The sequence below is a fragment of the Rhinoderma darwinii genome (assembly GCF_050947455.1).
Source record: "Rhinoderma darwinii isolate aRhiDar2 chromosome 11 unlocalized genomic scaffold, aRhiDar2.hap1 SUPER_11_unloc_1, whole genome shotgun sequence".
NCBI lineage: Eukaryota > Metazoa > Chordata > Amphibia > Anura > Rhinodermatidae > Rhinoderma > Rhinoderma darwinii.
Genome location: NW_027461840.1, coordinates 330,956 through 355,787, shown reverse-complemented (window position 1 = coordinate 355,787; position 24,832 = coordinate 330,956). Strand labels below are relative to the sequence as shown.

General features: G+C 46.5%; 1 protein-coding gene across 2 annotated transcripts in view; it reads left to right on the top strand.

Moving 5' to 3' along the window:
• The window catches only part of MCMBP (minichromosome maintenance complex binding protein), a 77,796-nt gene that overhangs the window by 20,574 nt on the left and 32,390 nt on the right, over positions 1-24,832 (top strand). For both annotated transcript variants that reach the window (XM_075847745.1, XM_075847744.1), the window contains exons 7-8: positions 13,631-13,767; positions 18,085-18,182. In XM_075847745.1, the coding sequence (XP_075703860.1) occupies positions 13,631-13,767; positions 18,085-18,182 (235 nt within the window). The remainder of the gene's footprint in view (positions 1-13,630; positions 13,768-18,084; positions 18,183-24,832) is intronic.

Sequence of the window (24,832 nt, the reverse complement as noted above, 5' to 3'; positions counted from 1 at the left end):
GATGTGAAGGAAGCCTGTTCTGAAGAGTTGGGTGGGCTTTAAGTCTGGCCCAAGTAGAGCCTGAAACACACAACACATCCTACAGGTCACCGTGCAGGAGGTCATGGGTATCACTTATGTCTTCATGCACCTATTCTCAGGGATCCAGATGGCGGTAATGTGAGTCGTCACGTGGTCTGATTAGGCGCAGGCGGTGATCACGTGGAACTGCTCCTCTTCTCACTACTTTACTTAATTTTCATAAAAATATTTAGATAAAAAACAAGACCGACAAAAAAAAAGAAACACCGAAATACAAAGTCCGTACAAGCTCCGTATAGAGCGGGGACCATGCAATAGATGATAATTAGACGACCATTGCATCACATGTAACGCGAGGTCTGGAGACGGGATTAACTGCTCACCAGCACATCAGAGGTACAGGAAGGTCATGTAAAGATTGTGGAAACCTTCCACGGTAACCACGACTTGCTGCCCCTAGAATGGTTTCCCAATGAGATATTTCTTCGAAGCGGTAAGTTTGATCTGCCTTGGTTATCCATTGGTCCATAGACGGAACCTCCATAAGAGCCAATGGGTCAGGACGAGCAATCTAGCCACAACCAACAAATGTGTAACGGAGTGGGAACAGCGGTGTTGGTGGGAGAGGGAATCCACAAGAGCTAGATCTGGGGAGGGGGATATTGGTCTAGTAAATGGAATTACATTGTGCAAATGTCTCTCCACCCTTGTGAAGTCTTACTGTAGGACCACCGAGGATGGTAAAAGGTGCCTCTACCTTTAAATCTGCGCTCACAAACATCACAGTGGGAGTGTTAATAAATGGATGTTCTATCCGGAGTTTTATACCAGCGTGAGATGATTTTATAACTATTCTCCTGGATCCAAACACATGTAGAGATGTTATGAGCAGTGAGGATACGGGAAGTGTCCGCCGCAGGCCAGGATCCCCCATAGACGAATGAAGTAGAGAGAAGTGGAAGGACTATGGAATGGAAATCCAACAAACACAACATTGAGGTTTTATTCTGAGATCAGAGGAATATGGGGGATGGGGAAACCTCGTTCAATGTACAACCAGACTCCCCTAAAAGCTGTAGAAGACGACGACATGAAGAACTTACGTTTTGAGGAATGTTCTGTTAAGGCCGGATTCACATGGATGTGTCCGTTTTGTGCGCGCAATGCTCCGTGTGTCATCAGCATATTGTGCGTGATTTTCCCGCAGCCGCCATCATTATGACACTCTGGCTTTATGTTTACAAACAGAAAAGCACATGGTTCTTTTCTGTTTTTATTCGTTCTTTTTACTGCTGTAGCGCGAATCACATGCGGCACCCGTTAGTGCTTCTGTGTGCCAAGCGCGATTTGCACGCACCCATTGACTTCAATGGGTGCGTGCAGCACGAAACACGGCCAAGTATAGGACATATCGTGAGTTTTACACAGCGCACATACGCAGTGTGAAATTCAGTGACCGTCTGAACGGCCCCATTCACGAACATAGGTCCGAGCCACGCGTGTGAAAATCATGCACGTAGCACCGACGTATAGCACATTCGTGTGAATAAGGCTTAAAGAGGCTGTCACCAGATTCTCACACCCTGTCTCCTATTACATGTGATCGGCGCTGCAATGTAGAGAACAGTAACGTGTTTTGTTTTTTTTTAAAACTTACATTTTTGGGCAAGTTATGGGCTATTTTATATATATGCAAATGAGCTTTGAAATGGACAACTGGGCGTGTTTTTTTTTTCTGTTATGTCCAACTGGGCGTGTATTGTGTTTTTAACTGGGTGTGTTTATGTGTATGACGCTGACCAATCAGTGACCAGTCAGCGTCATACACTCCTCTCCGTTCATTTACACAGCAGCGATCTGCAGCCGCATACACTGAGATTAACGTTACTGCAGTGTCCTGATAATGAATACACATCACCTCCAGCCTGGACGTGACGTGTATTCACAATCCTGACACTTCTGACTCTTTTCTGTGAGATTCCCGCAAGGGAAACGAAGTAACACAGAAGGTTTTACCAGAGAAGCGCAACTCAATATTTATTGCCCAGATTCTGCAGTTTAGAAATATCCCACATGTGGCCCTAGTGTGATAATGGACTGAAGCACCGGCCTCAGAAGCAAAGGAGCACCTAGTGGATTTTGGGCCTCCTTTTTTTTTAGAATATATTTTAGGCACCATGTCAGGTTTGAAGAGGTCTTGTGGTGCCAAAAACAGTGGAAACACCCCCAAAACTTACCCCATTTTGGAAACTACACCCCTCAAGGAATTTATCTAGGTGTATAGTTAGCATTTTGACCGCACAGGTTTTTTGCTAAATTTATCAGAATTAGTCTGCAAAAATGAAAATCTACTTTTTACTGAAAAAACATAGAAATGTTTAATATTTAAAAGAAATAATAAAGAAAATCACCCCAACATTTGTAAAGCAATGTCTCCCGATTATGGCAATATCCCATATGTGGTAATAAACTGCTGATTGGACCCACAGCAGGGCTCAGAAGGGAAGGAGGGTCGTTTGGATTTTGGAGCGCAGATTTTGCTGGATTGGTTTTTGGTGCCATGTCGCGTTTGCAACGCCCTGGAGAGACCAAAACAGGGGAAACCCCCCAAAAGTGACCCCATTTTGGAAACTACACCTCTCAAGGAATTTATCTAGGGGTATAGTTAGCATTTTGACCACACAGGTTTTTTTTTGCAGAATTTAGTGGAATTAGGCAGTGAAAATGAAAATACTTTTTTTTCTCAAAAAGCATAGAACTGTTAAATTTTTACAAGGAATAAAGGAAAAAAAACAACACAACATTTGTAAAGCATTTCCTCCTGATTACGGCAATACCCCACATGTGGTAATAAACTGCTGATTGGACCCACAGTAGGGCTCAGAAGGGAGGGAGCGCCTTTAGATTTTGGAGAACGGATTTTGCTGGATTGTTTTTTGGTGTCGCCTTTGCAACGCCCTGGAGGGACCAAAACAGGGGAAACCCCCCCAAGTTACCCCATTTTGGAAACAACACCCCTCAAGGAATTTTTCTAGGGGTATAGTGAGCATTTACACCCCACGGGTCTTTTGCACAGTTTATTAGAATTAGGCGGTGAAAATTAATATCACAATTTTTTTCCACTAAAATGTTGAATTTTCTAGTTTTCACAAGGGATAAAGGAGAAATAAACAACCAATTTTTGTAAAGCAATTTCTCCCGAGTGCGGAAATACCCCACATACGTTTTTTCATTAGAAATGAATTAACCCTTTCAGGACTGATCCATTTTTTGCTTTCTTATTTTAAATTTTCACTCCCCGCTTTCCAAGAGCCATAACTATTATTTTTTTCCGTCAGTAGAGCGGTGGGAGGGCTTATTTCTTGCGGGTGGAATTGTAGTTTCTATTGATGCCATTTAAAATGCCATAAAAAGTGCTGGGAAACTGAAAAAAAATAGGAAAATATAGTAATATAAGGAAGAAAATCGGATTCCATTTCTTGGAGTTTTCGTTTTTACAGCTTTCGCTGTGCGGTAAAAACCAAAACGACAGCGATTTTGGCGGTTTCAATTATTTAAGTTTTTTACGGTGTGCACCGTGCGAGTTAAATAATGGTATATTGTAGTAGTTCGGCCTTTTATGGACGTAGCGATAACAATTCTGTTTTTTTTTTTTTTGTAACTTTTTTTTTTTCTCACTACTAATAACTTTAATTCTTCTACACATTTTATTAGTCCCCTTAGGGGACTTGATCCAGCGATCATTAGATCACTGGTACAATACACTGTAATACTAATGTATTGCAGTTTATTGTGATTTTTACAGGCTCCTGTAACAGAGCGATCGCTGTACCTGTCTGTTAGTCCCGTGTGTCAGCTTTAATACACAGCTGACGCCCGCAGCGTATGGAGCGGGCACAGCACGTGAGCCGGCTCCATACATCACCCCCGCACCCTCACGTGCTATTAAGTCATAGTGCTCAAAGGGGTTAATGCACAGCGGGTGGTGTGAATATTGCAATTTTCCACTGATACGCCATTTTAGTGCATAATATGTTGTGCCCAGTTGGTGCCCCTGAAGACAAATACCTCATAAAGCGTTAAGCGCGTTCTCCCGGGTATGGCGATGCCATATATGTGGGCACAAACTGCTGCTTGGGCATGCTGCAGGGCTCAGAAGGGAGGGAGTGCCATTTTACTTTTGGAGCGCAGATTTTGCTTGGTAGTTTTTCTGTTTTGGGTTTTGCTGGTATTTCAGTTTATAATGTGGGGGGCACATGTAGGCTGTGCAGAGAACATCAGGGCATAATAAGAGGGTATAATAATGGGGTAAATAAATAATAATCCTCAGATCTGTGGCCGGAGTCGCACTGATAAATGGCGCCCGATCTTATCCGCTTTTAGAGAAAACTGCACATTTTGCATCGCCATAATCCTGGGAGCCAAAACTTCTTTATTTTTTCACCACCGGAGCTGCGTGAGGGCTTATTTGTTGCGGGACAATCTGTACTTTTCATTGGTACCATTTTGGGGCACATGCGATTTTTTTTTTTTTATTTTTTTTGCAAGCCGGGTGACCAAAAACAAGCAATTCTGACAATGTTTTTTAGTTTATTTTTTGCGGCGTTCACCGTACACTATAAATGACGATTTTACTTTATTCTGCGAGTCGGTACGATTATGGCGATACCAGATGTATATAGGCTTTTATGTTTTGCAGCGTTTGTGCAATAAAATCTTTTTTTATAAAATAATTTATTTTCGGTGTCCCCGTATTCTGAGAGCCGTAATTTTTTATTTTTCAGTCAAAGCTGTGTAAGGGCTTGTTTTTTGCGGGACGGGCTGTAGTTTTTATCGGTATTATTTTCGGGTACATGCGACTTTTTTATCACTTTTTAGTCTCTATTTTGGGAGGGGTAGTGACCAAAAAATAGTGATTCTGGTGTAGTTTTTTTATTTTGGGGGTTTTCATCGTGCAGGAAAAATAACATTAAAGTTTTATAGTTGGGGTTGTTACGAACGCGGTGATACCAGATATGTGTACTTTTTATAACGTGTTCATTTTGTTCCTATAATGAAAGACTTATTATAGGAAAAAAATGCAGTGTTTGTTTCTAACTTGTAACTTTTATTTTGACACTTTTTTTTTTTTTTTTTTTACTTTTTTCACTTGTCCCACTAGGGGGCACTTAGACCTGCAGCTCTGATCGCTGCTGGAACACATTACACTACACACGTAGTGTAATGTACTCCAACTGTCATTGTGACGTGACAGTCACACTGAGGGCAGATTCAGACGAACGCTGCGTTTTGCGCGCGCAAAAACCATTTGACAGCTGCGTGTGTCATCCGTGTATGATGCGCGGCTGCGTGATTTTCGCGCAGCCGCCATCATAGAGATGAGGCTAGTCGACGCCCGTCACTGTCCAAGGTGCTGAAAGAGCTAACTGATCGGCAGTAACTCAGCACCCTCGACAGTGAATGCCGGACACAATATAGAGAAACCTGTTAAAAAAAAAGAAAAAGTTCGTACTTACCGAGAACTTCTCTCCCGGCCGTTGCCTTAGTGACGCGTCCTTGGTGACGCGCCTCTCGACATCTTGCCCCACCTCCCTGGATGACGCGGCAGTCCATGTGAGCGCTGCAGCCTGTGCTTGGCCTGTGATTGGCTGGAGCTGTCACTTGGACTGAATTGTCATCCCGGGAGGTCAGACTGGAGGAAGAAGCCGGGAGTTATCGGTAAGTCAGAACTTCGTTTTTTTTTTACAGGTTCATGTTTATTGGGATCGGTAGTCACTGTCCATGGTGCTGAAACAGTTTAACTCTTTCAGCACCCTGGACAGTGACTATCTCCTGACGTCGCGTACCGGAATTTTTTTCGCCGGGTTCGGCCAAAACGAGTTCGGCCGAACCCGGTGAAGTTCGATTGTCCGGGTTCGCTCATCTCAAAGACACTCCATTTGGATGTTTGGAAACAGAAAAGCACGTGGTGCTTTTCTGTTTACATTCATCCTTTTGACAGCTGGTGCGCTGTTTCAGTCGGTTCGTACGGAAGTGCTTCCGTGTGACCTGCGTGACTTCAATGGGTGCGTGATTCGAGAAATACGCGGAGATATTGAACCTGTCACGTTTTGTACGCAGCGAACAAACGCTGCGCACAAATCACGCACTGTTTGAACTGCCCCATTGACTTCTATAGGGCTGTGCGTGGCGCGCGAAAAATACGCGGCCTGCACGCACGAAAATCACGCTCGTGTGATTCCCCCCTGACAGGAAGCCGCGGAGGACCGGCCGGAGGCTGCTCTTCCGAGGCTTCCGTACATGGCAACCCGGAGGTCATTGTCTGACCTCCGATTGCCACGACAAGCATCGGTAGCCCCCACGATCACTTCGTGGGGGCTGCCGATGTGCTTCAAACCACTTAAATGCGATGATGGCAATCTGTCGCTGCATTTATGGGGTTAATTGCCAAAATCAGCGGCGATGGTCCGCTGACCAGCAAGGCTGGAGTGTCAGCTGTCGGGGACAACTGACCTCCCGGTTCCCGGACACTGTACTCCGCAATAGTACGTCTGGATGCGGGAACTAACCCCTCTGCAGGACGTACTATTACGGATCAGCGCGTGAAGAGGTTAAGGTCTAAAATAGGCCGGTCACTAAGGGGTTAAGTAGTTTTCCTTTGATTGCCCACACCTGGCTAACTAATTATCACAGGTGTCTGAGACTGATTACAATGATCCAAAGAGCCCGAAGACACAAGACCAGCCATGAGTTCACTGAAAAACTAATAATTACATGTTTATGACACTTAAATCCAATGTGCGGAATAATCTGGAACGCGGGGTAAGTTTAGGCAAAATAAAAGACATCATGGTTTTTTTTCTCCCAAACCAAGAAAGGTAAGGCAGATGAATGTGTCTTAATAAATCCGGAAGGGAGCAAAATGAATGGAGAACAATTGACAAGTCAGGACTGATCCTTATACCCAGGAGGACCGGTTATAATCCTCTGCCAAGGAACGTTTGCGAGAGGGAGGCGAGGAAATATTAGGAAACGCAGTTTCTGGGTTTGTAACCATCAGATCGTCGCCATAAGCCGTCACTTTGTGTTCCCGATCTCCCAAACGTTCTCCCGCCATGTCAGAGTCTAGTCTAAGCGACTGCATGAAAGTCTCCATTACAGTCCAAAAAAATAACGGAGACAAGCGGCAACCTGGGCGAGTGCCTTTATTATCTCAAAATATTAACCGCTAGAGCAGCTGAAGGACAAGCATACGTGGAGAACATTGCATCTATTTGGGGATGGGAAAGTAGAAGGCCAATAATACTTGTTTCATGTAATTCCAGTTCATTCTGCCAGAACCCGTCTCCGGGTCAGTGCTGAGGACGACTACAGGAAGGTTGCGTTTTTGAGAATGATGTAGGACATTGTAATAGAATAATCTTTACCTTCCCTGTTCTTGATCAATCTCACTTGGCCGGGTGAAGTCATGTCTGGGAGGAGATCTCAGTCGGATAACGAACCTCTTGGCTTCAGGTCGGTAGGGAAATGTGTCTGTAGTTGGAGCGAGATGTAAGGTCTTTCCCTTTAGGTGTGATGGAGATATCTGCGTGTGACGTATTCAATGAGAGGGTTGTCCTGTAAGTGAAAGGTTTCTATAGACCATAAACGGGGGAGTAAAACCTCTTTGAACTACCGGGAGTCCACCTGGGCCTGGACATTTGCCAGATGGGGATTGGCGTAAGGTCATTTCAAGTGCGGTCAATGTAAATATATGGGCCAGATCCTCACTTTGAGAATCGGGGATTGTGGGCAGGGAGAGCAGCTAAGAATATAGAGGAGACTGGACCTGTCGACCGTAGTAGAGCGAGTGCAATTCTTATCTAAGTTGTAGAAGTTCTGATAAAAGGCCAGAAATAGTTCAGCGATAGATGAGTAATCTAGATCTCCATTCCAGTCCTATAACATGATCGTAGTTATGTCATTGCCTCGGTTTCAATCGTTTGGCCATTAACGTTGATGCTTTATTACCGTGCGCATAATATTTAGGTCGGGAATGCAAATAAGAATTTGCAGCAGATTCGTTGATTTGTTTTTCAGCTGCTTTCTCAAGGCCGTTAAATCCTGAGTGTTGAAGGGCCAATGATGCCTTCTGTAATAAGAGATCATCAATATGTTTGGTCCTTTTCTAGATGAGAACAATAACTGATAAAATGGCCCCGGATAAACCCTTTGTGACTCTCCGAGACCACATTAGGCGAGACATCAGGAGTCTCATTAATCTGAAAGGAACCATTAAAGGGAATGTGTCGCGAATTAAACCTTTTTTTTTTAAGTGTCGTTACTTATTTCTATTATATTTTTTAAGAGTTTTGCTGTATTTTTTTTTTTTTTTTTTTTCCATATGGTGGAAAGTATTAAAAAATAAATAATAATTTTGACATGTTTTCCTATGTTGGCCACCAGGGGGAGCACTTCCCAGAATTACAGCAAGGTGAATAAGGCAACGCAACCTGACTCACAGCTGCTGTAAATGTGGGAGAGAATCTCACCCCCCCCCCCCCCCTCCTACAACCCGGGAAGAGGTGTCTTCAAAATGCTAAGCAGTGTCCGGCAGCCATATTGGGTGTGATTCTGCAGCTGGCAGAAGTTATAGGACACACCAAAAAGCTAAGGGTATGTTCACACGCTTACTAAACAAAAGAAAAACAGCTCCTGATTTTCAGCCATTTTTTAATCAAACTCGCGTTTTCCAACGGACGTTTTTGGAGCTGTTTTTCTATAAAGTCAATGAAAAACGGCTCCAAAAACATCCCAAGAAGTGACGTGCACTTCATTTTGGTCGGCCGTCTTTTTACGTTCCGTTTTTGGAAAACTACCATGTAAAAAAACGCCCTGTCGGAACAGTGCCGTATTTCCCATTGAAACCAGACGCTAACTGCAGTGGCCCGCATATAATGTATAGAAGTGTCCCGCATATATACATTATATGCGGGACACTTATATACATTATATGCGGGACACTTATATACATTATATGCGGGACACTTATATACATTATATGCGGGACACTTATATACATTATATGCGGGACACTTCTATACATTATATGCGGGACACTTCTATACATTATATGCGGGACACTTGTATACATTATATGCGGGACACTTGTATACATTATATGCGGGACACTTATATACATTATATGCGGGACACTTGTATACATTATATGCGGGACACTTGTATACATTATATGCGGGACGCTTATATACATTATATGCGGGACGCTTCTATACATTATATGCGGGACGCTTATATACATTATGTGCGGGACGCTTATATACATTATGTGCGGGACGCTTATATACATTATGTGCGGGACGCTTATATACATTATGTGCGGGACGCCTATATACATTATGTGCGGGACGCCTATATACATTATGTGCGGGACGCTTATATACATTATGTGCGGGACGCTTCTATACATTATATGCGGGACGCTTATATACATTATAAGTGTCCCGCATATAATGTATAGAAGCGTCCCGCACGTAGTGTATAGAAGCGTCCCGCACGTAGTGTATAGAAGCGTCCCGCACGTAGTGTATAGAAGCGTCCCGCACGTAGTGTATAGAAGCGTCCCGCCCGTAGCGTATAGAAGCGTCCCGCCCGTAGCGTATAGAAGCGTCCCGCCCGTAGCGTATAGAAGCGTCCCGCCCGTAGCGTATAGAAGCGTCCCGCCCGTAGCGTATAGAAGCGTCCCGCCCGTAGCGTATAGAAGCGTCCCGCCCGTAGCGTATAGAAGCGTCCCGCCCGTAGCGTATAGAAGCGTCCCGCCCGTAGCGTATAGAAGCGTCCCGCCCGTAGCGTATAGAAGCGTCCCGCCCGTAGCGTATAGAAGCGTCCCGCCCGTAGCGTATAGAAGCGTCCCGCCCGTAGCGTATAGAAGCGTCCCGCCCGTAGCGTATAGAAGCGTCCCGCCCGTAGCGTATAGAAGCGCCCCGCACGTAACGTATAGAAGCGCCCCGCACGTAACGTATAGAAGCGCCCCGCACGTAACGTATAGAAGCGCCCCGTCACTTCTTTGCCGAGGCTGTTTATTTTACACGCCGTCTTTTGACAGCGACGCGTAAATGACAGGTCGTCGGCACAGAACGTCGGCAAAGCCATTCAAATGAATGGGCAGATATTTGCCGACGTATTGGAGCCGTCTTTTCAGGCGTAAATAGAGGCATAATACGCCTCGTCTACGCCTGAAAATAGGTCGTGTGAACCCAGCCTAAGAATGATGAAAGTGAAGTGAATGACTTTTCAGTTGACCGGTTCACACGCCGTGTATTTGACATTGTTTTTTTTTGCACATTTTACGTGCAAAATGCCACATAAAAAAAATGCTTGATTACACTTGATTTTGTGTGTGTGGGGGGGGGGGTGCTCGCCGCTGATTCTTCAAAACAGCTGATAAGCGGCTATGAAGTATCAGCGGCGCCCGTGCACATTCCGCTCTGCCACACACACACACACACACGGGAAAAGTCTTAAAGGGGTCGTCCAGGAAAACATGGCGCCGCACCTGTCCTCAGGTCGTGTGTGGTATTACAGCTCTGTCCTATTCACTTCAATGGAGGTGAACTGCAATACCAGACACAATCTGAGGACAGGTGCGGCGCTGTTTCTCCAAGCCGGACACCCCTTCTGTCCTGAGATGACCCGATGGGGGAGGCGGGTGTCAGAGCCACCCACCGCCATCACTGCAGACAGAACCACACAACTACGGCATGAGGGCACGGCTTGTCCTGAGTGCACTGTCTCTTGTTATGGACAGATTTATAGTCACATGAACCCCGTCTGATGAACCGGTAACCTAGGTTCGATCACATGACAGAGGGGGTCACCAAAAACCCTGTGCACCCTCAGCCCGTCCATCCAGCCCTTTCCTGGTTATATCTGCTTCTGGGAAAGCTGGGTGACCACCATTACCCCTCCTACTGGAGTGTGTTTGGGGATGTGACCAATGAACCTCTCACACTCCCTTAGGAGGGGTAATGGTGGTCACCCAGCTTTCCCAGACCCCTGAACGGTAAATCTCTAGTTTTGCTGAGACTGAGAGGTTCATTAGTCACATTCCCAAACAGTCTCAGCACAACTAGAGAGATTTATCGTTCAGGGGTCTGGGAAAGCTGGGTACCACAATAACAGCCCACATATTATCACCCAGCTTTCCCAGGACCGTTATATAACGTGTCCTTTATACAGAGTCTCCTGCACGACTACAGGGGGGCCCGTCGGGGGGGACGGGACGGGACGTCTGGTCTCGAGAGCGGGGGTCTGTGAAAGAGAGAGAGGGACAGACAGGGACACACATCTTACCTGCAGTGCAGCTGGTCTTCAGTATGTCTCCTGCTTTCTCCCTGCAAACCGCTGCTCTGCTGAGTGACTGACCCGCGTCTGCGTTGTACGGAGCCAGAGAGCAGATACAATGGACGGGAGCCGTTCATTGACTCCTATGCCCTGTAGCTGCCGTATTCCATCTCTGTAGCTGCCGTATTCCATCTCTGTAGCTGCCGTATTCCATCTCTGTAGCTGCCGTATTCCATCTCTGTAGCTGCCGTATTCCATCTCTGTAGCTGCCGTATTCCATCTCTGTAGCTGCCGTATTCCATCTCTGTAGCTGCCGTATTCCATCTCTGTAGCTGCCGTATTCCATCTCTGTAGCTGCCGTATTCCATCTCTGTAGCTGCCGTATTCCATCTCTGTAGCTGCCGTATTCCATCTCTGTAGCTGCCGTATTCCATCTCTGTAGCTGCCGTATTCCATCTCTGTAGCTGCCGTATTCCATCTCTGTAGCTGCCGTATTCCATCTCTGTAGCTGCCGTATTCCATCTCTGTAGCTGCCGTATTCCATCTCTGTAGCTGCCGTATTCCATCTCTAGCTGCCGTATTCCATCTCTGTAGCTGCCGTATTCCATCTCTGTAGCTGCCGTATTCCATCTCTGTAGCTGCCGTATTCCATCTCTGTAGCTGCCGTATTCCATCTCTGTAGCTGCCGTATTCCATCTCTGTAGCTGCCGTATTCCATCTCTGTAGCTGCCGTATTCCATCTCTGTAGCTGCCGTATTCCATCTCTGTAGCTGCCGTATTCCATCTCTGTAGCTGCCGTATTCCATCTCTGTAGCTGCCGTATTCCATCTCTAGCTGCCGTATTCCATCTCTGTAGCTGCCGTATTCCATCTCTGTAGCTGCCGTATTCCATCTCTGTAGCTGCCGTATTCCATCTCTGTAGCTGCCGTATTCCATCTCTGTAGCTGCCGTATTCCATCTCTGTAGCTGCCGTATTCCATCTCTGTAGCTGCCGTATTCCATCTCTAGCTGCCGTATTCCATCTCTGTAGCTGCCGTATTCCATCTCTGTAGCTGCCGTATTCCATCTCTGTAGCTGCCGTATTCCATCTCTGTAGCTGCCGTATTCCATCTCTGTAGCTGCCGTATTCCATCTCTGTAGCTGCCGTATTCCATCTCTGTAGCTGCCGTATTCCATCTCTGTAGCTGCCGTATTCCATCTCTGTAGCTGCCGTATTCCATGTCTGTAGCTGCCGTATTCCATCTCTGTAGCTGCCGTATTCCATGTCTGTAGCTGCCGTATTCCATGTCTGTAGCTGCCGTATTCCATGTCTGTAGCTGCCGTATTCCATGTCTGTAGCTGCCGTATTCCATGTCTGTAGCTGCCGTATTCCATGTCTGTAGCTGCCGTATTCCATCTCTGTATGTCTTGTTAATCGACACATACAGAGATGAAAAACAAAATGGCAGCCCCATAGAGAAGAAAAAGTTAGATAAAAGAAAAAAGTAAAACACAAACACACAAATAAAATGTATTTTAATAACCTACTAAAAGCAATATTATATATAAAAAAAAAAAAATCTGCGACACCCGTCCTTTAACCTTCGCAGTGCTCAGTCCTTCAGACGCCGTTTGACGGTTGGTTTATTCACGGCGGGAAGTGGCCGCAAAGTAATTGAGCCTATTGTTAAAATTGAAGATGGAGCTTAGATGAGAAAAAGTAATCCAATCTTTGGTCGGAGGAATAAAGGTGTCGTGAGAGTCGGATTGAGGCGTCTCCAAACATCAACCAGGCCATAGCTCATGAGTTGAGATTTAACTTTTTAACGCACTGTATGACAGAGCCAATTTTTTTTCAAGGAGGAATCCATGAATGGATCCATGACCAGGTTGATCCCTCCGCCAATGATTACCGTTCCCTCAGAGTGAGCCTAACCATGTGAGAACATTGAGCAACCACTCTACTTGACCAACAATAGGGGCTCAAAGCTCCGGGACCCTATCTTACCCTTTATAAATAAGTGTTGACCCTTTGTGTCTTGGCATTTCAGCTTCTGCCTGAACTGATTTATAAAGTAAAGAATGATCTCCCTGTATCCGTACAGCGATGGCCTGATCTGTTACTTCAGACCCCGCAGCCTGGCCCCGTACCTCTTATCTGGGCAGGGACTTCATGGGGAGACGCAGCTACTGCAGAACCTTCTCATACTTGTCACTACCACCTGTTCAGTCACATTTCGTTTTTTCCTTGTGGGATTTTATTGTTGGTTTGGTTTTTGTGTTGCAGGTGATGCTCAGGAGAAATGTAAGAGACTGGAGATGGAGCAGCAGGTGAAGCAGCAGGGGGCGGCTCTGAGTTGCTCACAGTCATTAGACCTCTACTTTCCTCTCCCTGGAGAAAAGGGACCAGCCTGCCTAGTGAAGGTACTGTGGTGTGGCATTCAGGGGCAGAGTTTACACGTGGTCTTCATAAGGGGTCATATTTCTATAGGGGTGACCTTTCGCATCACTCCCTCTCCCAGAATGATCTGCTCCAGTCATATCGAGACTCTGCTGGGGGCTAACCATACCAGATGCCACGGAGAAGATCAGGGGGGATTTCTCCACTACCACGTGGTGTCCCTGCTGTGTCCCACACAATGTCTGCATGTAATACACACCGCAATGTACCGGGGTCCTGTACACTCCCGACACTGCGCTGACTAAGCGGACCTGATCTCTGTGCATTGTTTACATGCAGCAGTGAAGAGTTGTGGCTGCTGGAGGGAGGGGATTTTTATCATAAATCTACTTTGAAAGCCGTCGTCTTTTTCATGTATAACGGGTGGTATAAAATTAAGAGACCTTTTCTCGATTGTTGCGTTGGGGACACAGACCGTGCTATATTCTGTTGCCACAAGGAGGCTTGGCACTAAGAAATGGAAATGTGGCTCCTCCTACAGGATAAACCCCGCCTACAGGCGCTGAGCGGTTCAGACATTGTGTTTGTAGGAGGCAGATCCTTCCGATTTTGCAGCAGTCTACCATTTTGTTTTTTGCTTCTGTTCAGTTGGTAAACAGAGTTGACAGACAAGAGCGTCAGCCCCTCTCACCCCCGAGCCTAAGGGTACGTTCACACGCTGTGTTTTCAGGCGTATTTCGGGGCTTTTAAAAAAAGGTAGCTAAACGCCTACAAACATCTGCCCATTGAATTCAATGGGAAAAAAAAGTGTTACGTTCAGACGGGGCGTTTTTTAAAAACCGGCGCGTAAAAAAAACGCTCCTTAAAAAGGAGCATGTCACTTCTGACGTTTTTGGAGTTGTTTTTCATTGTTAATAGAAAAACCGCTCAAAAAACTTCTAGAAAAAACACTTGGATTTTCAGCCGTTTTTGACGCCAGAAACTTATTTCTGAGGCGGTTTTCCCTTAAAAAACAGCTCCATAATTTTCAGCCGTTTTTGACCCAGCAAGTGAACATGCCCTAAGGAGCACCTTGCGACCTCTCCCACCAGTGTCTCCCCTTACCAAATGGTGAACCATTGAGGGGGTGCTCCTGCGGTCGCACATCTGGGCGATGAAGGGTGAGTGTTACAAGCATCCCCTCCCCCCGGGCCTCTACTTGTATAGCACTGCAGAACACACTATGCGGGGTCCCCTGAGACTCTGCCCACGGGCCACTTCATTTTTAGGGGGTTTACAAATCCCTAAACATTTTTGCTACTTAAAGAGGCTCTGTCACCACATTATAAGTGGCCTATCTTGTACATGGTGTGATCGGCGCTGGAATGTAGATAACAGTGGTCCTAGTAATAAAGAGGCTGTCACCACATTATAAGTGGCCTATCTTGTACATGGTGTGATCGGCGCTGGAATGTAGATTACAGCAGTGTTTTTTATTTAGAAAAACGATCATTTCTGACGGAGTTATGACCTATATTAGCTTTATGCTAATGAGTTTCTTAATGGACAACTGGGCGTGTTTTACTATATGGCCAAGTGGGCGTTGTACAGAGGAGTGTATGACGCTGACCAATCAGAGACCAATCCGTGACCAATCATCGTCATGCAGTTCTCCCCATTCATTTACACTGCAGATAGCGATATATCTATATCACTATGTGCAGCCACATACACACGCTATAACATTACTGCAGTGTCCTGACAATGAATATACATCACTACCAGCCAGGACGTCATGTCTATTCAGAATCCTGACATTTCCGTAGCGTCTGTGTAGAGCCTCTTTAATGTAACCGTGCCATTTTCTGATTGACGACTCTTGGGCACGTGACCGCCGGTGGACTATTGTGGGGGCGTGGCCTAGCTGCCCTGCTCGGTCTCTACCTCATTCCAACAGATGCTGCTGGGAACACGTGATGACCTGACGGTATCTTGCTGTTTTTTGCCCTTAGGACAAGCGCGCACATTTCTGGTAGGACTGGCCTCCTTTTCTTACTACTGGTGCCCTAGCCCCTTAATTTTGCTCGCTGTCCGTGTGTTTTTCATTGCAGACCTAGGTAAAGGCAGCCAGTCGCCCCATCTTAAGATGGAGTAATCTATCACTGTTCAGTACCTGAGTGGATTCATTGGTCATCTCACACCCACGGTTTATCACAGCCCTCCACTGCAATGTCTGGACCATCTCGCCAGACCACTATTGCAGTCTGTTATGCCTGTTCTAAATGCGGCACTAAATTGTCCTGTGCTCCGCATACTTCCCTGCCGCCCCCAGCTTTGCCCACGCCTGTTGTGGGTTTTGATCTGGATTGAGCCCATTCCCTTTAGGACCATAGATAAACTGGCAGACATTACTTAGTCCATGATTGGCATGAGGGTTTGCCTTTTTCTGACCAACCTCTCCTGGACTTTCCGTCCAAGTCTTCCTTACGTGGCAGGCCCCGGACGTGCGGTCCGGTGTCTCCTCTCCCCCAGGTGGTCTTGTCTTAGAGGGGCAACTTTCGGGTTTCGAACTGGATGACAAAGGGTCATTCCAACTTCTATTGAGGTGCTTATTAAGGTGGTCTGTGACACGTTGCGGGTCACTGATACCATGCGTTCTCCTTCGCCTAAATCGGTTTCCTTCTTTCAACTTCAATGGTCCCAAACGGCCTTTCCAGCTCATTCTGAACTTGACGGCATAGTTTCCAAGGAATAGAAATACCTGAACAAGAAGTTCGCTCACTCTAGCCGATTTGGACCTTGTCCATCCCTTTCAGGAAGGCGTCTCTTCTAAGTGGGATAAGTCTTTGGTGGTGGACCCTCCAGTTTCCCGCCTGGCCAAAATCACTACTTTGCCTATGATGCAGCTTCCTTCAAGGATCGTTAGGATCGCGGCCTCCGGCTATGCCTTATTTCCTATTTTTGCCTCGGCCTGGGTTAGCAGAGCTGTAACGGAATCGGCACACAGATTTCATCTTCTCTATAGGACGACTCAGGAGGAATTTGTGGAACTTCTGCCACCTTCTCCTTAATGCGTCAAATTTCCTTTGCGAGGCTTCTCTTGACGCCGCCTCACTGGAGGATCAGGCTTCGGCTTCTATCATTGCTTTCCGCAAGATGACTTGGCTGAAAGCTTGGTCTGCAGATAGGGCTTCTAAGCGGTCCCTGACTGCGCTTCCATTTTCAAGTGCCCGTCTCTTCGGGATCAGACTGGACAAAATCCTCTCCGAGGCTACTAGTGGCAAGAGCACCCACCTCCCCCAGAACAAGGGCAAACCGGCCACCCCGTCAAGAAGGCAGGTCCTCATTTTTGATCTTTTTGTGGGTTCTCCCACACGGTCTACTAGACAACCGTCCCACCAGGACCCAAAGGACAAACCTTCCTTTAAAGGGGTTTTCCCCACCAGGGACATTTAGGGCATATCCACAGGGACATGTCATAAATGTCAAATAGATTCGGGTCCCACATCTGAGCCACTTTTTAAATTCTTAGTGTTAAGCCTCCTAGAGGCAACAGCATCCACCACGGTCTGTGTTCACCAATGAACTAGAAGAGAAAAGGATTTTACGGTGAGTGCTCAAATAATCCTGTGTTAAGCTACCCATCCACATGAGGGCTAGTGGCCAACGGTTCTTTCATCTGATTTTCCTCTGGGGGAGGCAAATCGGCTGCTTTCAGACCCCTCGTTCAACCGCTTATCTCTTATGGGAAGAATAGATGAGACCATCTGAAATCATGAAGGCGGCGCGATGCACCAGATGGTCTGAATTCTATCTCGTGTCTCTGATCGGCTTTGGGAACATCTGTTTAGTAATTCAGTGTTTTCCAGAAGTGCCTCCATTAGTTTGTCGCCTTTCCAGGCTCCTGAATGGCAGGTCTGTCAAGAAATCAGTAGGGCCTGTTACGGCCACTACTCCCAAAAGTCAAGAGCGAATATATTCTATAGATTGACGGTGAATTTGTGGTTTCCAGGTGGAGATGCTCTTTAACCCCTCAGTACAACTCCTTCAGCAAGTCCACACAAAGTCATGGCAGTCAGCAGGCAAAAATAATCCCTGTGGTCTTAGAGCGGGTTAAGCTTTGAATAGTAGGGAATGGGGGTGATTAGGGTTAGCCTCCTCCTGTACAGCAACTCATCGGGTCTAGGGTTCAATGGGGATATGTAGGCCATGTCTTTTCTATAAATGGGACATGGCGTCGTGGTCAATTTTGGTCATCTCTTAACCCTTAGTGGCTGTGATGGCCTAAACTGGTAGCGCAGTGTGGCAATGTCTTGTGGTTCCTGATGTTGCCGTGGTTATAACCAGATTTTCTCCGCCAGGTCTATGAGAACTGGGACAGCTTTAAAGTGAATGATGTACTGGAGGTGTACGGCGTTCTGTCTGTGGAGCCGGCGTTGAGTGCTCTGAACAAGGACAGGTAAGCAGAATTGTGCCGCCTCTTTTACTATATATCCTACCTTGTGAAAGTATTCACCCCCCTTGGTGTTTTTCCTGTTTTGTAGCCTATCCTTCTGGAATTATAATGGATTTTATATTTGATTTTATGTAATGGACATAATAGTCCAAATTGTTACAGTGGAATGAAAGAAACAAAACTTACAACTGAGAAGATGAGTGCATATGTATTCACCCCCTTTGCTATTTGTTGAATACAGTCGCCCTATGTGCAAGCAAAATGTCACGTCGGTAGAAATGCACCGACAAAGTCTAAAGCATCAAGGAAGGTGTGGAGAAGAATCGATCAGTTCTATAAAGTATCCCACGGAGCGCCTATAAATCCATTTTATAATAAGAAGGACCGAATATGCAAAGAATCCGCGTGACTCCGGATAATAGTACAAAGTTACTTGTTGATTCAAGTCCGGAACAAAAGAGTTTCATTGTTCCAAGTTAGATGAGTAACGTTCGAAAAACGTCCAGAAAAAGGGCTCGCCAAATGAGACATACGAGTAGTTCTATGAGCTGAAGTTACCATACAAACATACTGTGGATATTCTCCTAGGAAAAACCTCAAATCCATGGATAATCCAGTCCATTCACGCTTGTTATAGGAGTGTTGCGATAGACATGGCTCATACACTGGAGCACGCTGATGGCACATCAAACCATCTGATGGTAATGGACATAAGGAAAGATCATGGCTCTTGTTTGCACCTATGTGGGTGCCATGAATCTTAGGCCACCCACACTCGGGTTCATGTACTGGTGGCCAAACACTGCTGGTAACACAACAAATTTACACACGATCATTTTCTTAGTTACATTGCAATGTAGGACCCGTCCTGCGCGCCAAGTATCTGTACATTGTATGGAGTCCGGATGTAACGAGCCAATTATTAACAGGTATGTAGGAACCAAACCTTTTCCTCCGTACCTGGTCATTGTTAGTCATAAGACTAGTGCGTCATTCTCCTGCGTCCTCTCGTGTGGGGCTTTCACACTGCAGCTCGTCCAATTTATGAATTGTGTGACCTTTGTAGAAACCTTTAATGCTGTCCATTGTGAATCGTTAAACAGATGTCAAAATTCTTTATCCATATTTAATGACTGCCTCTGGGGGATGACGGTGGTAGATCACCAACTGGCCTGTGTATGCATAGCCGTGGATACGCCACTCTTTCCATTGGATGATTCCATATCTACACTAAGGCCCGATCCTCTCCTCCTAGCGGTGTCAGACCAGGCTCTTTTGATTCTACGTTTTCTAGTTTCAGGGAATGTAATGCTATGTTTGTTAGTGGTTTGCTGTATCTATACAGGTACGGGGCACTTTAAATGGGTTTTCCCATATTGGACATTTATGGTCCTTGGCTGTTTCCGAAATTCCCGACCCCCTAACCAGGAAGTGGCCGGAGGCAGCGAGAGCTGAGTAAGCTACAACGGGGTTTAGGGACAGGGTGGGACCCACATCTATCAGACTTTTGTGGCATATCCTGTGGATATGCCATAATTGCCCAAGATGGGAAAACCCCTTTAGCTATATTATCAATAATTACCTTTGATTTGCTATTTGGGACTGCGATGTTTGTGATTGTGGAACCTTCTGACACCGTAACGTTTTATCCATGGGTACAGCTGTTGTGGTGTTATAATTGTTACCACTATTTTGGCATCTATCAAACACACAAACCTGTCATTCCCGGTGTCCCTCGCGCTGATAACTGGGAGTTGTCAGAAATGCAACGTTTTAGCCTCGTTTGATTGTGTCTTGCATCAAGTTCCCTTTGGGTTCTATCCACATCCTTCCTGGAATCGGGAATCCTTTTTTCTACCGACTTCCATAAGGTCTTTATCCCTCTTACAATGACCTGAACTACTCTACAGCGAGAATTGGCTGAACATGTAAAATTGGGTTGAGTTGGGTCACGTGTGGAGTTTATCCAGCCCCATGTTCTTCTACCGGTACTTGTCACATTTATTATAGTATAACCTGGTGCATAGGAATGTGTGCGTAGAAAGCGAAAACCAATGGTAGAGATCCGAATATCCACCTCATTGTGTTCACAGAGAGGCTTTTACAGTGCGATGCGTGGATCCTCGTAGGCTTGCCGTCCACCTTTACAGACCTATGTGTGAGAAGCTGGACTCAGTAAGGACCGTCAAATCTGGGTTCCAGTGTATTCCTGACGGGCCTCTTAAGCCTCACCCAATCTCCAGGCTGGAGATAATGGGTACCTGTCATGCACTCCGGATCTGGAATAGAACGAAGAATCTGGTGATGCACCTGTTGTATATTCTTTGTAATGCACCCACATATATAGTCCATCTGAATGTCAATTCTACAATTGCTGTGAGACGTGTCATCCCCTCCGGTGCTCCACCAAACGTCATTTCATAAGGACCAAGTGTGGTCTCTATTGGGTGTAGTTCTGAGGACAGTGCGGGTGGGAGACTCTCCATGGTCTTCCCGTCTCTCATTGATTTCTGAATTTTCAGCTTTAATGTTCTGTTTAATCACTCACCCTGGCCACTGCTTTGTGGTGTGTGAAATGCTTGTGTGATCCCTGAGGCGGTCGTCATTTCTTGAAGTACTTGTCCAGTGAAGCGTGTACCACGTGCACTCCATATCTGACATGAGATTTTATGTTACGGTTTGTGCTCTGGCTTTGGTAGTAGGTCATGCCTCAGTCCATCCAGAGAAAAGATTAACGCATACCAACACATACTCCGAGGTACCCACCTGTGGCAATTGTATAAATTCAATCTGCAGTCTCTGGAAACTGGTACAATGGCCTCTGGGTGCAACTTGGCAGCAGTATTGTTGAATCTGGGCTACCCAGTGCTTACCATTGCTTTTGACTGGTGAGTAAGGCCGGATGAGAGGGTACACATCATAGGGTATAATACCAGTGTGTGTTCTAGTACAATGTCACTAACCTTGTTTTTGAGCACCGCACAGGCTGCTACTGCTCTTATTCTAGAGGTTCTCCTCTGATAACGGAGTCCAGTTGTGTTCAGTACTAGCCCAAGGGTCTCTGTTTTGCCCCATGGTGCTGGGTCAAAACCCCTTCGTGTCCCTGGTGTTCATGACAGAAAAGCATGAAGGGCAAGTTGTAATTGGGACGACTTTGTTTCATCAGTCGTTTTGAAAGGTCCTCCCTTGTTCCAGGTTGTTATTAGGCCATAAAGAGGCTGCATCGGGTGAAGGAATCCACTCGCGGCAATATCCCACCAAGCCTAGGAAGGTCCGTAATTCTCTTACCGTAGTCGGTGGATTTTGCCTGGCACGTGCCTCCTTCCTCTTATGCGTTATGTGCTTCATCTGGGAAGACATGCAGTGACCTAGAAAGGTGACTTTTAGTTGTGCAACCTTCAACTTTATCTCTGGATACTTTGCATCCCTCTTGGTGTAGAAAGAGGAGTAGTGATCGAGTCTTCTTAGACAAGTGTCCCGGTCCACTCCACATAACAAATCATCCACATATTGCAGGAACTGAGTGTTCAAGTCCTCTGGGCGCCAGGACAGGAGAACGGAAGCCATGGCTTCAGAATAAGTGGAGGGCGATGTAGCTCCCCCCTTGCGTGAACTTAGTCCAGCGCTACTGCTTGCCCTCATGACTGTCCTCGCGTATTGGCACAGAAAAGACTGCATTAGCCAAGTCCATGACTGTGAAACACATGGCATTCTGAGGTATATTGTTAGTCTCTGTCATCACATTATAAGTGGCCTACATTATGCATGGTGTGATCGGCGCTGGAATGTAGAGAACAGCAGTGGTTTTTTTATTTAGAAAAACGATCATTTTTGACAGTTATGACCTATATTAGCTTTATGCTAATGAGTTTCTTAATGAACAAGTGGGCGTGTTTTACTATATGACCAAGTGGGCGTTGTGGGGAGAAGTGTATGACCCTGACCAATCGGCGTCATACACTTCTCTCCATTCATTTACCAGCCAGGACGTTATGTTTATTCACAATCCTGACACTGAATCTACTGTGCGGGCACGTTGTGCTTGGTTTGATGTTGGATTGTCAGCGGACACGTTATGCTTGGTTTGATGTTGGATTGTCAGCGGACACGTTGTGCTTGGTTTGATGTTGGATTGTCAGCGGACACGTTGTGCTTGGTTTTCTGATGTTGGATTGTCAGCGGACACGTTGTGCTTGGTTTGATGCTGGATTGTCAGCGGGCACGTTGTGCTTGGTTTGATGCTGGATTGTCAGCGGACACGTTGTGCTTGGTTTGGATGTTGGATTGTCAGCGGACACGTTGTGCTTGGTTTGCTGATGCTGGATTGTCAGCGGGCACGTTGTGCTTGGTTTGATGTTGGATTGTCAGCGGACACGTTGTGCTTGGTTTTCTGATGTTGGATTGTCAGCGGACACGTTATGCTTGGTTTGGATGTTGGATTGTCAGCGGACACGTTGTGCTTGGTTTGCTGATGTTGGATTGTCAGCGGACACGTTGTGCTTGGTTTGCTGATGTTGGATTGTCAGCGGACACGTTATGCTTGGTTTGATGCTGGATTGTCAGCGGACACGTTGTGCTTGGTTTGCTGATGTTGGATTGTCAGCGGACACGTTATGCTTGGTTTGATGCTGGATTGTCAGCGGACACGTTGTGCTTGGTTTGATGCTGGATTGTCAGCGGACACGTTGTGCTTGGTTTGATGCTGGATTGTCAGCGGACACGTTGTGCTTGGTTTGCTGATGTTGGATTGTCAGCGGACACGTTGTGCTTGGTTTGGATGTTGGATTGTCAGCGGACACGTTGTGCTTGGTTTGCTGATGCTGGATTGTCAGCGGACACGTTGTGCTTGGTTTGATGCTGGATTGTCAGCGGACACGTTGTGCTTGGTTTTCTGATGTTGGATTGTCAGCGGACACGTTATGCTTGGTTTGATGCTGGATTGTCAGCGGACACGTTGTGCTTGGTTTGTTGGATTGTCAGCGGACACGTTGTGCTTGGTTTGCTGATGTTGGATTGTCAGCGGACACGTTGTGCTTGGTTTGGATGTTGGATTGTCAGCGGACACGTTGTGCTTGGTTTGGATGTTGGATTGTCAGCGGACACGTTGTGCTTGGTTTGCTGATGTTGGATTGTCAGCGGACACGTTGTGCTTGGTTTGATGCTGGATTGTCAGCGGACACGTTGTGCTTGGTTTGCTGATGTTGGATTGTCAGCGGACACGTTGTGCTTGGTTTGCTGATGTTGGATTGTCAGCGGACACGTTGTGCTTGGTTTGCTGATGTTGGATTGTCAGCGGACACGTGCTTGGTTTGCTGATGTTGGATTGTCAGCGGACACGTTGTGCTTGGTTTGATGCTGGATTGTCAGCGGACACGTTGTGCTTGGTTTGATGTTGGATTGTCAGCGGGCACGTTGTGCTTGGTTTGCTGATGTTGGATTGTCAGCGGACACGTTGTGCTTGGTTTGATGTTGGATTGTCAGCGGACACGTTGTGCTTGGTTTGATGTTGGATTGTCAGCGGACACGTTGTGCTTGGTTTGATGTTGGATTGTCAGCGGACACGTTGTGCTTGGTTTGATGCTGGATTGTCAGCGGGCACGTTGTGCTTGGTTTGATGCTGGATTGTCAGCGGACACGTTGTGCTTGGTTTGCTGATGTTGGATTGTCAGCGGACACGTTGTGCTTGGTTTGATGCTGGATTGTCAGCGGACACGTTGTGCTTGGTTTGATGTTGGATTGTCAGCGGACACGTTGTGCTTGGTTTGCTGATGTTGGATTGTCAGCGGACACGTTGTGCTTGGTTTGGATGTTGGATTGTCAGCGGACACGTTGTGCTTGGTTTGCTGATGCTGGATTGTCAGCGGACACGTTGTGCTTGGTTTGATGCTGGATTGTCAGCGGACACGTTGTGCTTGGTTTTCTGATGTTGGATTGTCAGCGGACACGTTATGCTTGGTTTGATGCTGGATTGTCAGCGGACACGTTGTGCTTGGTTTGTTGGATTGTCAGCGGACACGTTGTGCTTGGTTTGCTGATGTTGGATTGTCAGCGGACACGTTGTGCTTGGTTTGGATGTTGGATTGTCAGCGGACACGTTGTGCTTGGTTTGCTGATGTTGGATTGTCAGCGGACACGTTGTGCTTGGTTTGATGCTGGATTGTCAGCGGGCACGTTGTGCTTGGTTTGCTGATGTTGGATTGTCAGCGGACACGTTGTGCTTGGTTTGCTGATGTTGGATTGTCAGCGGACACGTGCTTGGTTTGCTGATGTTGGATTGTCAGCGGACACGTTGTGCTTGGTTTGATGCTGGATTGTCAGCGGGCACGTTGTGCTTGGTTTGCTGATGTTGGATTGTCAGCGGACACGTGCTTGGTTTGCTGATGTTGGATTGTCAGCGGACACGTTGTGCTTGGTTTGCTGATGTTGGATTGTCAGCGGACACGTTGTGCTTGGTTTGATGTTGGATTGTCAGCGGGCACGTTGTGCTTGGTTTGCTGATGTTGGATTGTCAGCGGACACGTTGTGCTTGGTTTGATGCTGGATTGTCAGCGGACACGTTGTGCTTGGTTTGATGCTGGATTGTCAGCGGACACGTTGTGCTTGGTTTGATGTTGGATTGTCAGCGGGCACGTTGTGCTTGGTTTGCTGATGTT